This window comes from Panthera onca, chromosome B1 (genome assembly GCF_046562875.1).
Source record: "Panthera onca isolate mPanOnc1 chromosome B1, mPanOnc1 haplotype 2, whole genome shotgun sequence".
Lineage (NCBI taxonomy): Eukaryota > Metazoa > Chordata > Mammalia > Carnivora > Felidae > Panthera > Panthera onca.
In genome coordinates, this window is record NC_138342.1 from 197,093,637 (window position 1) to 197,108,421 (window position 14,785).

The 14,785-nt window shown below is 37.0% G+C and overlaps 1 protein-coding gene across 7 annotated transcripts in view; it reads right to left on the reverse strand.

Annotated features, from left to right (window-relative positions):
* WDR17 (WD repeat domain 17) overlaps positions 1-14,785 on the reverse strand; it is a 106,889-nt gene that overhangs the window by 28,642 nt on the left and 63,462 nt on the right. For all 7 annotated transcript variants that reach the window (XM_078445245.2, XM_078445244.2, XM_078445243.2 and 4 more), the window contains 5 exons: positions 12,410-12,501; positions 9,902-9,984; positions 8,178-8,264; positions 2,745-2,909; positions 616-818 (listed from right to left, as the gene is read on the reverse strand). In XM_078445245.2, coding sequence (XP_078301371.1) covers positions 616-818; positions 2,745-2,909; positions 8,178-8,264; positions 9,902-9,984; positions 12,410-12,501 — 630 coding nt within the window. The remainder of the gene's footprint in view (positions 1-615; positions 819-2,744; positions 2,910-8,177; positions 8,265-9,901; positions 9,985-12,409; positions 12,502-14,785) is intronic.

Sequence of the window (14,785 nt, forward strand, 5' to 3'; positions counted from 1 at the left end):
CAGTTGGGACCTTCCAGTTAACAACATCCAGAAACAGTATCTCTCCCACACTCAGCCCCACTGCTTCAACTAAAAGTCCGCTGATATGACATATATGGACACAAGTGGCTAGAATTCGGTACCTTTCTCTAAGGAACCATTTTTGCATCAAAGTTTGGGTTTACAAATGAAAGTGACATGCAAAAGACAAGAAATCTGGTTTCCATACTCAGCTCAATTATATTTATTGACTTAGTATCACATTAAAATATAAAATATTGTCCTAAATATCCAAGAGTAAAGGCAGAAGAATGGTTTGGTAAGTTCTATCTACTTAATCAATGATTCCCTGTTTCACAACTTCTTTATGAAGGGATGGTAAAGGAAGGGAGAAAAATCCAAGCCATATGTGTGTGCGTGTGTCCGTGTGCACAGAAACACAAATAATTTCTCATGACATTTTGGATTATCTTGTGTATTCTGACATTTCAATAACAAACAAGTACAATTTCTAGTAAGAAAAACGTTATTTTAAAATGAAGCACTGTAAGCCTTATTCAAAAAATACTGCTTTTCTCAGAAATTATAACCATCAGTAATACAACAAAATTTGAAAGTACATGAAAAACACATTACCATATACATCTGCACCGTGATCATAAACAGTATCCAAACAAGTTCCTTCTCGAGTGTCCCATACTTTTATAGTGTAGTCCCAGCTGCCAGACAGGAGAAGGTAAGGGATCTCAGTATTCCACATTAATCCCCTCACAGGTGCAGTGTGGCCACTAAGAATGTTTATGCAAGCATCCTGAGTATAATCCCAGATTCGAACAGAACTGAAAACAGAATATTATGTATATGATACCATTCAAGTTATAACTTATCTAAAGTACTGACACACTCTTAGTGGAGTACAATTATTTCTCCGTAAACTGGAAAAGCTTTTTAGTTTCAAGTTCTACTACAATTCTTTTCATCATGGAAATGAACAAATAATTAGGCTAGAGCTAGCCTACTTCAACATATTTTTCCTTACTTTAACTGTTCCTTTACTACTGATACTAAATATACTACTCCAGTTTATATACTTAAAACATTTCTTTCTTCAAGAGAAATATCCAGAACAGATAAAGCCAAAAGAAAAATATGACTAATAATACATATAAAATAATCTAACAGCCCTCACATTATTTGTACATCATGAAAATATAGCATGTTTGATGATGGGTATTATTTGAACAAGCAATTCATCTTTATGCTCTTATCAAAGAGTAAATCATTCCTTCATGTTTTGGTCAATAAAATAAGTGGCTTAGTCAGTGTGCAATCAGTCTAAAATCAAGTACAAAATTCAAACATAACTGAATTCATGACATTACTTGAGTCTACCCATTGTACAAAGTAAAGAAGACACAATATATAATTTTATTTAAGGCATATTTATTTTTGCTTTCTATTATAAAGACTTCCTTTTTCTTCCCCTTACCCTAGTACAGGACAATGTGTCCAGGCATATCATAACCTAACTTTGTGCTAATCTCTTATGCTACCATTTAAGTTATTTTTGGTTGATATCACTCTTTCATAAATAAGATTATGCTAAAGTGAGTTGTATCAAAATAATTTATTCTAAGAGGCATTCCCTAGAACAGGTATTGCTTTATGACATAATTGAGATTAGGCAAACATTAGGCTAACATAATTATATTTGGTAGCCAAACACAAAAAGAGTTTGATATACCCCACTGCACATAAGCATTATTTACAGGTGCCAACAGCATGCTATCACCTATATGACTACTAACGGGATCAATAACCTGAATTTACAAGACTTTCAAGTTTCATTATCATAAATAAGTAAAATGCTTACTACTACCTTTCTGACAAATATTTCTTAGACAATGGCTGAAGATTATACTTTTTTCCATGTACCCATAGAATTTAGACACTGAAGTCTATGTTAACAGACTTACCATAAAGTCAACTCCTTCACTTTGACATTATAACCTTACTTTAAGTAACATTTCCAGTGAAAACCCACAGAAACTTCACATTGTTTTTCTTATGAAATTTGGATGGATGCCAAAATTTCAAGATGAAAATAATTATTCAATATTAAACCTGTGGTGACTGTATACAAATTTCTATCTGCCTAAAGTAAGATTTTTTTTTACCCTAATTTATCTTGTATTAAAATAGGGACCAAGCTGTACTATGCAAATCTATCCTGTTTGAATATAAAACATAGAAAAGATTTCAGGAACTTTTTCACAAACCCCGAAAAAAAAAATGTTAAATCACTCTCATTTCTAAACACATTCTGTTTACGCTAAAATACAAGATCATCTTTTCTTTTCCTAATGAAAACAGAGTACAGCTGGTTTCCATATTAAATATTGGGTCATTATTTTAAAAAATTCTTGTGTTTTACAGAGATTTATTTGTTTTGGATCTTTTTTCTCTTTCCGAACTGATCTTTTAAAAATTTTGTTTCTGTTAACTTTGTCTCTAATAAGATAGAAATAAGCATCCATAGTAAACAAAACAAGTTAAGGAAATAGAAATCGTGAATATGATGACAACTTGAGTGTGGCAAAATTTAATTTACTTTTGGCTAAATGCAATTAGGTAAGTGTTAACTGCCTGTGTGTACTTGTTACATATTTTCACCCAAAAGTTGGATCACACGAATATGTACATTTCTAGAAAATTATAAGCTTATGATTTTAAGGACTAAAAAATTAAAATCCAAAACTACATACCCGTCATCAGAGCCACTGCAAAGAATTCCCTCCCGCAGAGGAGACCATCTAACATGGAACACTTTGGCAGTGTGCCCACTAAAGACTTTCAGCGGTTGATCAGAGCTGGTGGCTACGTAATAGACACGAACATTTTTATCTTCACAGCCAGTGGCTATCATGTCTCTGAAATATCATCAGTGGCACATTAAAATATGAAAAAAGTTGATATTATTTGTTACTGATAATTTTAAAATGTATTACAGTTCTAATTTCTGAAACTAGAATTTTTTGCTTCCTTAACGTAGTTAGAAAACTCACAGAAGTAAAACCATTATTTCCAGAAACTGCCATAGTGTGAAGGGTTTCCTTATATTCCCTTTTAATTGGTTGAATTTTTATTTTTAATCTTAGATCAGAGATCATGGAATCTGTATTTCTATAAGGTCTTTTTTTAAATGTCCAGGTTCATAACTTGGTGAATACTTCTCCTACCTTTATATTTCATAGCTATTGGGTCTTAACGAGGGTCCGCAATGGTGAGTAACTGAGATTTGCCTCCTTGCTGGTAAGCAAATTATTAATCATAGAAATTTTTCTGTGGCACGAGTACAAATAGCAATGCTTCCCCTGAAGGATGCTGGGAAAGCTCCCTGCAGACAAGGCTGTCCCAGCCGACGAAAGTTACAGTCCTGGGTTGCCAATTCTCTTTGGTGGCTACTCCAGTAGGAGATGCTTTAACTGTTCCCACTAAGGATCCTCTGGAAACATAATATGTGGATCTGATCTTTTCATGATATTCGTTTGTTATTCTCAAGAGACTGAGAGTAAACTAAGCAACCATTTATACCCTAGTGTCATACTTGGAATACTGTTCCAAATGGAGTTAGGGCACTAACTCCAGCACTAACAGGGTGGAACTGTGGAAATCACTAATGATCATTAATGATCATACCAACAGCCCCCACACTCTAAACGTAAAGAGAGGAAGTTACACATTTGGACCCAACTGTCATCACAACCTTCCTTCAAATTGTTGATTTTTGTCATACGGGTCATAATACTTATATTCACTTAAGCCCACATGCAGAAATACACCAGTTTGCAACTGGCATGCCCATCTCTAAATGTGCATTATCACATCTGCCTAAGTCCCACTGATAAATGGGCCAGGTTCTACACATGGGGAAATACACTTTGCGTAATACAAATATTTACATGTATACGTGAGTACGTCTTCGTGGCTATATGTATGTGGATACATAAATATAAAACCTTAAAAATTAAATAATAAACATTCAAGGAATGTACAGACATCCAAATTGTAAATTCAGAGATATATTATGAGTAAACTTTGTAAGTTCAAGGTATTTTTCACTTATCTCCTAAGGTGGTACCTAAAATATGGATACTCTATTAGAACATTTTTTAAAAAGCTTTTAAAAATAAAAATGAAATTTATTAGGTACACTTGGTAGTAAGCATGCAAGTTAAGTATAAAGGACTTTTTTTTTAACCAAGAAAACATATTGCGTTAATATCTAATTTTTATTTCAACTAGTCAAACGCTTACCAACCATATAAAGCAGAGAAATACGAATGTAGAACTAGTCTATCGGTCGGATACAAGGTAATCCTATCCATTTGTATACTGAAGAAATACTTTTTAAATAGTCACTTTGTTCAAGGCACAGTGAGGGTCAGCAGCACAGTGTTTTGCTGAGAATACGCTCCTAAAAATAGAGAACAGTTGCTGATCTCATGGAGCTTACATTTTAGAGGGTGAGACAGCCAATTTCCAACTAAAATTTAATTTTATTATGTTTTTTTAAAGATTATATATGTATATATTTATTACTCACATGGCTAATATTTGTGTGACAAGTAGTTCCTGGTTGATTTTTTTTCATCACAAGTGTACTCTTTAACCTCCATCTCCTATTTCCCCCATCCCTTCATCCACCTTCCCTCTGATAACCATCAGTTTGTTTTCCATAGTTTAGAGTCTGTTTCTCGGTTTACTCTTTTCTTTCCCTTTGCTCGTTTGTTTTCTTAGATTCCACATGAGGGAGATCCTATGGTATCTGTCTTTCCCTGACTTACTTCACTTAGCATAATACCCTGTAGATCTATCCGTGTCATTGCAAATGGCAAGATTTAATTCTTTTTTTATGGCTGAACAATATTCCATTCTGTACATGCCACATCTTCGTTTGTTTTAACAGGACTTGTTCTTACAACCCATGAGCACAGAATGTCCTTCCATTTCTCTGTGTCATCTTCAATTTCTGTTAAAGTGTTTTACAGTTTTCAGAGTAGAGGTCTTTCCCCTTTGGTTAAATTTATTCCTAGAAATTTTTTTGGTTTTGGTGCAATTATAAGTTGGATTGTTTTCTTAATGTCACTTTTTTTTCATTTGAGAGAGAGAGAGAGAGAGAGAGAGAGAGAGAGAGAGAGAGAGAGAGAGATAATGAGCACGGGAGAGTGGCAGAGGGAGAGAGGGAGAGAATCCCAAGCAGGTTCCACACTAAGCATGAAGCCCAACATGGGGCTCAATCCCATGAACTGTGAGATCATGACCTGAGCCAAAATCAAGAGTCAGATGCTCAACTGACTGAGCCACCCAGGCGGCCCCTTAATTTCACTTTCTGCTGCTTCATTATTAGTGTATAGGAATGCAACAGATTTCGGTATATTGGTTTTTGTATCCTGCAATTTTACTGAATTCTTTTTTCAGTTCTAATAGTTTTTTGGTGGAGCCTTAAGTGTTTTCTTTATACAGTATCATGTCATCTGGAACTAGAGTTTTACTTCTTCCTTACCAATTAGGATGCCTTGTATTTCTTCATGTTGTCTAACTGCTGTGGCTAGGACTTCCAGTACTATGTTGAATGACAGTTGGGAGAGTGGACATTCTTGTCTTCTTCCTGACCTTAGGGGAGAAGCTCTCAGTTTTGACCACGGAGTATGATGTTAGCTGTGGGTTTTTCATATATGGCCTTTATTATGTGGAGATATGTTCCCTCTAGGCCTACTTTGCACAGGGTTATCACGAATGGATGTTGTACTTTGTCAAATGGTTTTTCTGCATCTATTGAAATGATCATATGGTTTTTATCCTTTCTCTTATTGATATGACATATTGATAAATTTGCGAACACTGAACCACCCTTGCATTCCAGGAATAAATCCCACTTGATCATGGTGTATGATTTTTCTTTTTTCTTTTTTTAGAGAGAGTGAGTACATGAGTGGGGGTGAGGAGTAGGGAGAGAGAGAGAAACTTAAGCAGGCTCCATGCCTAGCACAGAGCCTGACACAGGGCTCGATCATGCAACCCTGAGATCATGACCTAAGCCAAAATCAAGAGTTGCATGCTTAACAGACTGAGTCAGCCAGTTTCCCCTGATTTTCAAAAAATTTTTTAAAGTTTATTTATTTTGAGGGGGAAAGAGAGAAAGAGAGAGAGAGAGAGAGAGAGAGAGAGAGAGAGAGAGAGCAGGGGATGGACAGAGAGAGAGGGAGAATCCCAAGCAGGCTCTGCACTGACAGCATGTAGCCCGATGCAGCATTTGAACTCACGAACCGTGAGATCATGACCTGAGCTGAGACTGAGTCGGATGCTTAACCAACTGAACCACCCAGGTGCCCCTGAATTTTTTTTAATGTTTATTTTTGAGAGATAGAGAGAGACAATATGTGAGTAGGGGAGGGGCGGGGGGGGGGGGGGAGACAAAGGATCCAAAGCAGGCTCTGCACTGACAGCAGAGAGCCCAATGTAGGGCTCAATTCACTAGCCTTGAGATCATGACCTGAGCACTTAACCAACTGAGCCACCCATGTGCTCCCAATTTTTAAAAAAAATATTGTTGGATTTGGTTTGCTAATAATATTTTGTTAGATTTTTGCATCTATATTCATGAGAGATATTGACCTGCAGTTCTCTCTCCTGTGGTGTCTTTACCTGATTTTGGTATCAGGGTGATACTGACCTCATAGAATGGATGTGAAAGTTTTCCTTTCTCTTGTATTTTTTTTGGAATAGTTTGAAGAAACAGGTACTAACTCTTTAAATGTTTGATAGAATTTGCCTGTGAAGCCGTCTGGTCCTGGACTTCTGTTTTGGGGTTTTTTGATTATTGATGCAACTTCATTGCTGGTAATTGGTCTGTTCAAATTTCATTTCTTCCTGCTTTAGTTTTGGTAGGTTATATGTTTCTAGGAATTTATCCATTCCTTCTAAGTTGTCCAATTTGTTGGCACATAGGTTTTCATTATATTCTGTTGTAATCGTTTGTATTTCTGCGATGTTGGGTGTTATTTCTCCTCTTTCGTTAATAATTTTATTTGGCATCTCTTTTTTTAATGAGTCTTGAATGAGGTTTACCAATTTTGTTCATCTTTTCAAAGAACCAGTTCCTGTTTTCACTGATCTGTTCTATGGGGTTTTTGTTTTTGTTTTTTTAGTTTCTATATCATTCTTTTCTTTTAAGATTTTATTTTTAAGTAATCCCTACACCCAGTGTGGGATTCAAACTCACAACCCCGAGATCAAGAGTCACATGCTCCACTGACTAAACCAGCTAGGCAACCCTGTATCACTGATTTCTGCTCTAATATTTATTTAACTTTATTTGTTATAATTAATTTCATTACGTTAAGTGTTCCCAGGATATCACAGGAGAAATTTACCTAATACGGGGGTCAAAGAACACTTTTCTGTAGAAGTGGTTTGGACCTGAGAGCCAGAGCAGGGGTGGACATTACCTACATACAGTACAGATGAGCTGTACTGTATGGGTGTGGGGCTGGAAGCAAATCCTAGATAAAGGGAGACAGCATGAGGGAAAGCTGTGGCATGAAAATGAGCTGTCTCATTTTTACATTATTTCACAATATCTAAAGAAAGTCTGAATTTCTATGTATAATTTATATAGCCTAAGGAGAGGTTTGAAACGCAAGATTCTTGGAAGTGCGGTGACTTGAAGGATCGGTTTTACTAGGGGTTTGACTTAAAAATTGGATCAATTTTTAAATCTGAGCCGACGTTCATATGGTGAATACACTAGGGTCTTAAGCAATGATGACCGTTCAGAACTCTGCATGCGGGTTCTACGTTTGAGGAAGTCCTCCAATGCCACAGCATAGGCATGAAGTGGGCAGCGATGGAGAGTCCTGGTGGGAGAAAACCACTGGAGAGATCGCTAAGTGGGTTTAGGGAAAGGGCTACCTACACCTCTGTGGAGAAGCTACATGCAGATTAGACTTGCTCTGCACTTCTTATTAGCTAGCCCTCTGCTTCTTCCTAGAGCATCAGCTGGAACAATCACAAGACCAGGCAAAATGACCATTACCTAAAAAGAGTGAGGAGTACCACCTATGGGAGTAACATTAAATTTCATGGTTACTTAAAAGCTACGAAGTTTTTACTTATCTCGAGAGCAGAATTCTTACTTGTTGTTCTGGCTCCAGTCACAACCGAACACCGCAGCGGGGTGCTTGTATCTGTGCAACACTTTACCGTCAACCGTTCGGATAATACTGAAAGCAAGTGTGACATATTAATAGAAGAAAAAACACCCTAAATACGTTATTCACAAAAACAAAGCCAGAATCGTTTAATTCAAAAGGATAGAGACCTTGTCTGCAAAGCACAGGGAACATTTAAAAGCACTGTGTAATTACCAATTATACGTATGTTTACATCGGACACTATTAATTATGGCGATCCACTTAATTTGGAGGTGATAAATTTTGATTTAGAAACTATTAGTTGAGGAAACACCTAGTTTAATACACGTATTTGAAAACAAGGATCTGACATAAGCATTTGACTTTTAGCTTCAAAATTCAGCAGTTCAAAATCTGTATTTACGGCAACCCATTTATAATGCCGGCTGCATGTACTATTGCACCAAACCCGAGACACAGAACTTATAACATTTTTCTGGCAAATTCTAATGCCAGAAAGAAGTTCTAACACCCGACTGTATCATTGCCAAAATACGATGGCTATTGATTCCATTAAAAAAAAAAAAAAAAAAAAAAAAAAAAAGAAGCTGTGTATAAATTAACGTATTACAGGTTTTTCTAAGTCTCTAGAAAAAACCGTCTGAAACATCATTAGGCCAATGAAAACTTTTGGAACTACCTGGGAGTGGTGGTGATCTATGCTTACAAATGTTTAGTCACTGCCTGTGGTATTGATCAAATAAGCGGGGTCCTGACAGTGCATGGGAAAGCTAAATGTGTATCACCGAACCAAAAACCTCAGAGGCACATCTCTTGTATTTGGCTATTTATCGATTAGCAACTAGTTCTTTTCAGGGGGAAAAAGTCACTAATATTGTTATTTCTGAAACTTTTAACTTCCTGGTGAAAAGATCTTTGGTTTCCATAACAACTATCTTTTTCACTGAAAGTTAAAAATGAGGAAGAGAAAATTGGGCTGGGGATTGCAAAACCTAACAGGAGACAATGCTTACTATATTCTCAACAGCCATGTGTGTCTACACCACCTGTCAAAGATGACAATACTTATAGCTCCACGGTAGCATCATTTGCTAACAGACATTTGTTTAACTCAAAGGCAATTCTTCCCTTCCATACATTTCTTGGAAACCTACTTCTTCCTGGGACTTAACAGAATGAAGAAAGCACATACTTCTGAAACACAGGGTCAAAGATATTAGCCACCTAAAAAAAGGCATCACCCACATGTATTACTTTATTCCTCCTTGCAAAGGCTTTTCATCCTTTTATAAATAACAGCATCTACAAAAGGTGAACAAGTTTCTAGAGCACTTGTATCTCTTGAGCCACTTGTAAAACTAGAATACCACTCCCTTAAAAATGTGGTGAGGATTATTTAGGCTCTTAGTGAGAAGTCCTTCAAGTTTCTTTGAGGCAATTCACAGTATTTTAGTTATATCTCAGGTGGTAGTTCCATTTAGAAAGGAATTATTGGTTTATGTGTTTTAAACATCACCGCACTCCTATTCCTAATACAGTAAAGCAGCACAGCATGTGCCTAGATGGGTTTACATATATTTAGGATAGTTGCTAGCGCTGTACAAATGGGATCTCACCGACTGTTTTAATGTATGCGCTAACACGATACAATTGGTATTATCAAATGTATCTTTTATAAACAGGATAACTTCATACACAGTACTTACCAGAAACCGTCACCACTGCAGGTGGCTATTCTTTTGGAATCTTTATGACTCCAGGCAACGCAGAATATTCCGTTTTTTCCATGCTTCAAAAAATGCAAAATACCTATCAATAAAAAATAATTCACCCCTTTTTTCTCATATTTATTTACTTCTTGTATTGCTTCTCTATTAGGAAGTTACTCTAGATGACGCTAACAGAGGCATTATTGTCAACAGCAGAAAGCTGGGTATATGCTTTTAAAATGAATAAAGCTATCACACTTAAGAAACAAAACCTCTGTCTTGACATATAAATTGAGTGGCTCTACTCATTTTTTGCAGACACTGGCATAGAGCCAGAATCTGCTTCCTCGGCCATCTGTAGAATGAAGCTCTGCTTAATGCCTTTCCCTGAAGTGCCACTCGACACGAAGACGGTTATCTATCTGCTTCCTAACCCAGGGCTACAACTACAGTGTATGAAATACTTCAAGAAATTGTTATTAGTGACTGTTCTTCTAAATTTCGAAGTTTTATTTTTATAGAAACAAAGGAGAATGGATTTAAGGTTATTCCTGTAACAAATCACTCTATGTTGACCTGTTCCTCTACATCCTTGGACTGGGGAAGGGGTAGGGACAGAGTCACAGGTAGTATGATAAAGATTTTTAAAACCACAAGGAATATATTATTCATGGGAACGTCATTCATCAACAGGGATATGGGTGAATAAAAGTTGCAATCAATCCATTTCCAACTTTTATTTAACTTTAAGTTCAATTGTGGCTGCTGCTAGGGAGAGACTAAAGTAACTTCTTACCCTGAGTTTTAAGACTCCTTTACTAAAATGGTCTCTAGTTGGCTCTTTTTTCCTCTTTGGGGGTTGAGGTAGGCAGCTGTGTAACGACAGGTACAAAAATGGAGGTGGTCTCTATACTCATGTAGTTGAAGGAGTGGAGGCCTTCCGTCAGCCTTGTTTGTCCCAAGGAAAGTGCACTTATGGCTTGAAGACCGTACCTAACTCGGTTAATTAAAGCTGGCATTGTCCCATATTTATCATCCTAGAGGGAGGCACTTTTTAGATCAGTCTCGACTATGCTACTGAATGCCGGGAGTCTTCCCGTATGCACATGAGAGATGGCCCCGATGCCAGGATGCAGGGCTGCTGGAGGCCGGACGGGCCGCGGTGGCACTGATGGACACATATTTGAGGTCACAGATGCCAAGATGCTATAAGAAGAGATCAACAGGACTGACACCTAAGGATAACATTTTTCAATTAAGGCCAAAAGTTTCTTTCTCGAGTTCTTCTTTTCTTTTTACATGACCACTATGGGATAGGTAGTGTTCTTGGTGGGAGGGAAGACGGCAGGTTGGGGGCACAGCTGAAAGGGAAGTATTGTTATGCAGAGAAAGGGAGGGACGTAACTACATGGTCCTTCCTCAAGGCTTCATCTTTGCTTACAGGTGGTGGGTAACCTTTCCCTAATACGCTGAATTTGCCGCATTACTTTAGTGTCCCCTAGAACATCGAAGCTGTTTAACCATTGTGGGAATATCAGATTTTGTGCAAGTGGTTTGAAAGCCTGAAGTATAAACCATTTTCAAATAAATTATATATTCAATAAACTTCAATAGCAATCATTTGAAATGACTGAAATTTTGAAATGGTGAGAGATGCTTTTCCTATTTCCCTTGATTCATACCTAACACATTCTAACAAGATCATGTGGTTCCCAAATATCAGCGGTACTCTGTAGAATACGGGCTGGCAATTTAACTCCAGGCAGAAGTCAAGCACGATCTGAGACGCTGCAAGCAGGAAGAGGGGAGGTTTTGGTGCTTGCCGTGGAACAACAGAATTTGAGAAGTGGAAGGAAATCCAAGAAACCATATAATCCAACTTCACCATCTCACAGGCGAAGAACCCAGTTCAAGACATTAAATGACTCTGCCGGTGTCAGAAGCTGGTTAGTAACAGAATTCAGGCCGTAATTTCGAACTTGTTCTGAGTTCGGTCTTTTGACAACCAATTGAGTATCTGCCTAGAAAATTCTGTGGAGGAGGATTCAGAATTCCTTTGAATCTCTAGGGGCGCCTGGTGGCTCAGTCAGTTGAGCGACCGACTTTGGCTCAGGTCATGATCTCACGGTTTTCGAGTTCGAGTCCCGCGTCAGGCTCTGTGCTGACAGCTCAGAGGATGGAGCCTGCTTCTGACTCTGTGTCTCCCTGTCTCTCTGCCCCTCCCCCACTCATGCTCTGTCCCTCTCTCAGAAATAAACATTAAAAAAAAAAAAAAAAAAAGAATTCCTTTGAATCTCTAATGCAATTTTAGGAGAATTTTTATATCTTAGACCCATCTACATTTTTCAGAGTTCATTTCAACATGTGTATGTCCTCTTGGATTTTTTTCTAAGGGACAGAACATAATGTCACCTGGTGATTATTAAATTAAGAGAGAAAAGCATTTACAAAACATGAGGCAGTATAAGCCATCATACTACTCAGCTAGCAAAAAATAAACCTTACCTCATTAAATCGCTGTACCATTTTGCCCCTTTTCACATCCCAAATAAAAGCACCATTTCGGGACGTTGCACCAGCAATGCAGTTTAAGTCACCTTAGGACACGATTGGTTAGACATGATACGAAATGTTTGACACATACGTATTTCTTTTCAGAAAGTAATTTTTGAAAAAGTAAGACTTGTACTTTGTATTAACAGTTCTTTTTAAATGTTTTATAATGGAAATTATGAAGTATATGCCAACAGAGAAGAGTATAATGAACGTAACCATCCCAGAGTTTCAACAATTACCAAACCACCATCAATCTTGTTTTGTCCATAGTCCCTCCTGGGTTGCATGGGAACGAATCTCTGACATTGTATCATTTCATCAGTAAATACCTCAGTATGGATGTCTAAGAGACTCTTTCGTTGACATGAACAAACTATCACAATCACAAATACAAAAACTATCAATAATTGCTCAATATTCTCACATTTCCTGTCAGTGCTTACATTTATCTTTATCTTACACCTAGTTAATTTTGGGGGAGGGGTTAGGAAAGCATTTCTGTAGGGAGAATCATAGAAAAAATAAAAAAACATAAACTATGTTTTTAAGAAATAAAAAAATCTGTGAAAATCAAACTGCTGCTAAGTTAGGAAATGGTCTAGGACTTAAGTATTTTTTGCAAGGCAGACAAAGAGAGACTTTGTCCATTAAAAGAAAGGAAGAGTTGCCATGTGCTACCTAGGAGTAAAACATGGGAGTAAAAACATGGAGGAAATGATAAATTATTAGAAACCTGAAAAAATATGTAAGTCCTTACCATGTTTCTAGTATTTTCATTCTGCTCCCCCTTTGGGTTCTCAAATTACTGGGGAGAAGTTTCTACATAAATCTGCACTTTTTTTTCTTTTCCTGCGGTAGCTACTCTAAAATTATGGCAAGTTACGCAATCCTCTCTACTCTACTTCCTATCGACCTGCATTAGTCTTTTAAATTTTCTCCATACTTAACCAAAGTAGTGATTCATCGGTAATCACATTTCAAAATATCAAAGAAAAAAAAACTTAAGAATTTCCATTTTCCAACATGTTTACTTTCTTGAGGCAAATTCTCAATGTAGAGTGAAATAATGCTTTTCAGTAAGATTAGGTTCTGGGTTACGATTTCAAACAATGGTTTTTACACTCAGAATTTCTAAGTAAGTTTTAGGGTTGAGACTTCTATAACATTCTGTAGGAGGAAGACTATCCAGCTACCAGCTGCCATGTGCTATGTCACTGCATCGGCTGGCCCAGTTCCTGCCTCCCTAGCCAGGGGCCCTGCTAAGCAGAAGCATATGGCACTGACGGAGAACACAGGCTTCAAAGTCAAACTGACAGCTGTTCACACCTTGATTCCACCACCACCCACTACGCACATAACCTTGAGTAAGTTACTCAACCTCGCTGACCTCAGACCCTCTTTAATAAATGTTGGTCATCACAAAAGACAAAATTGAAATGAATGTGAATAAGGCAGCGGGTAAGATACCTAGTTAGCTCTTTTAATTAGTGAAGTAACCTTTTGTTTTCAATTAGCCTTGTATGCATAATGGCACGAAGTATGTTCTTAAAAGAACAACTACTGTCATTAAGAGTTTGAAGTAAAACCGGCTTCTGGATCTTCTCCTGATTGTTAGAGATAAGGGCTAAATAAAACAGCAGTAGGTTCCTAGCCTTTTTTGTATCACAGACCTCTATGAAAAATCTGATTCCTAAGATAATCTTTGACAGACATTGGCACATACACACATACGCTAAAACTTTTATGCATGAAATCCAAGAGACTCCCAGAACCTCTGAAGATGTCTAAAACCCTCGATAGCCCATAAATTCAAGGCTGATCATCCCTGTGCATGAAAAGATAATCTCAAAAAAAGCTATATCCTGGTTATACGTGGATTTTAAATTCATATGTCACCGTTAGCACAAGTAAGGAAAACATCCTATATACTTTATAAAGTGAAAAATTCATTTAGGTGTGTAAAGTGATTTATTATAGGGCAATAATGTTTTGGAAAAAAAATGTCAGAAGTTTCAAGGACATCTCTTCTCTCCTTTACGTACGGGAAGGTATAAAGATAGCATCTTTCTGAGATCAAAACAAAAGACCCTATTCTGGCAATAACAGTTCTTCAATATTACAAAGGTGAACTTTATATAGAATTACATAGTCACAATGGAACTGTGATGATTATATAATCATTCATATTTGCAAATAGCTGTATCAGGGAAAGATATGGATTATAATTTTTTATTATTTTTTTTACTTTCATGTGTTTGGCTCACATGAAAATTTTAAGGAAAACTTTTATCATATAAACTGTGTTGTACCTTTCAAGGCACAGTA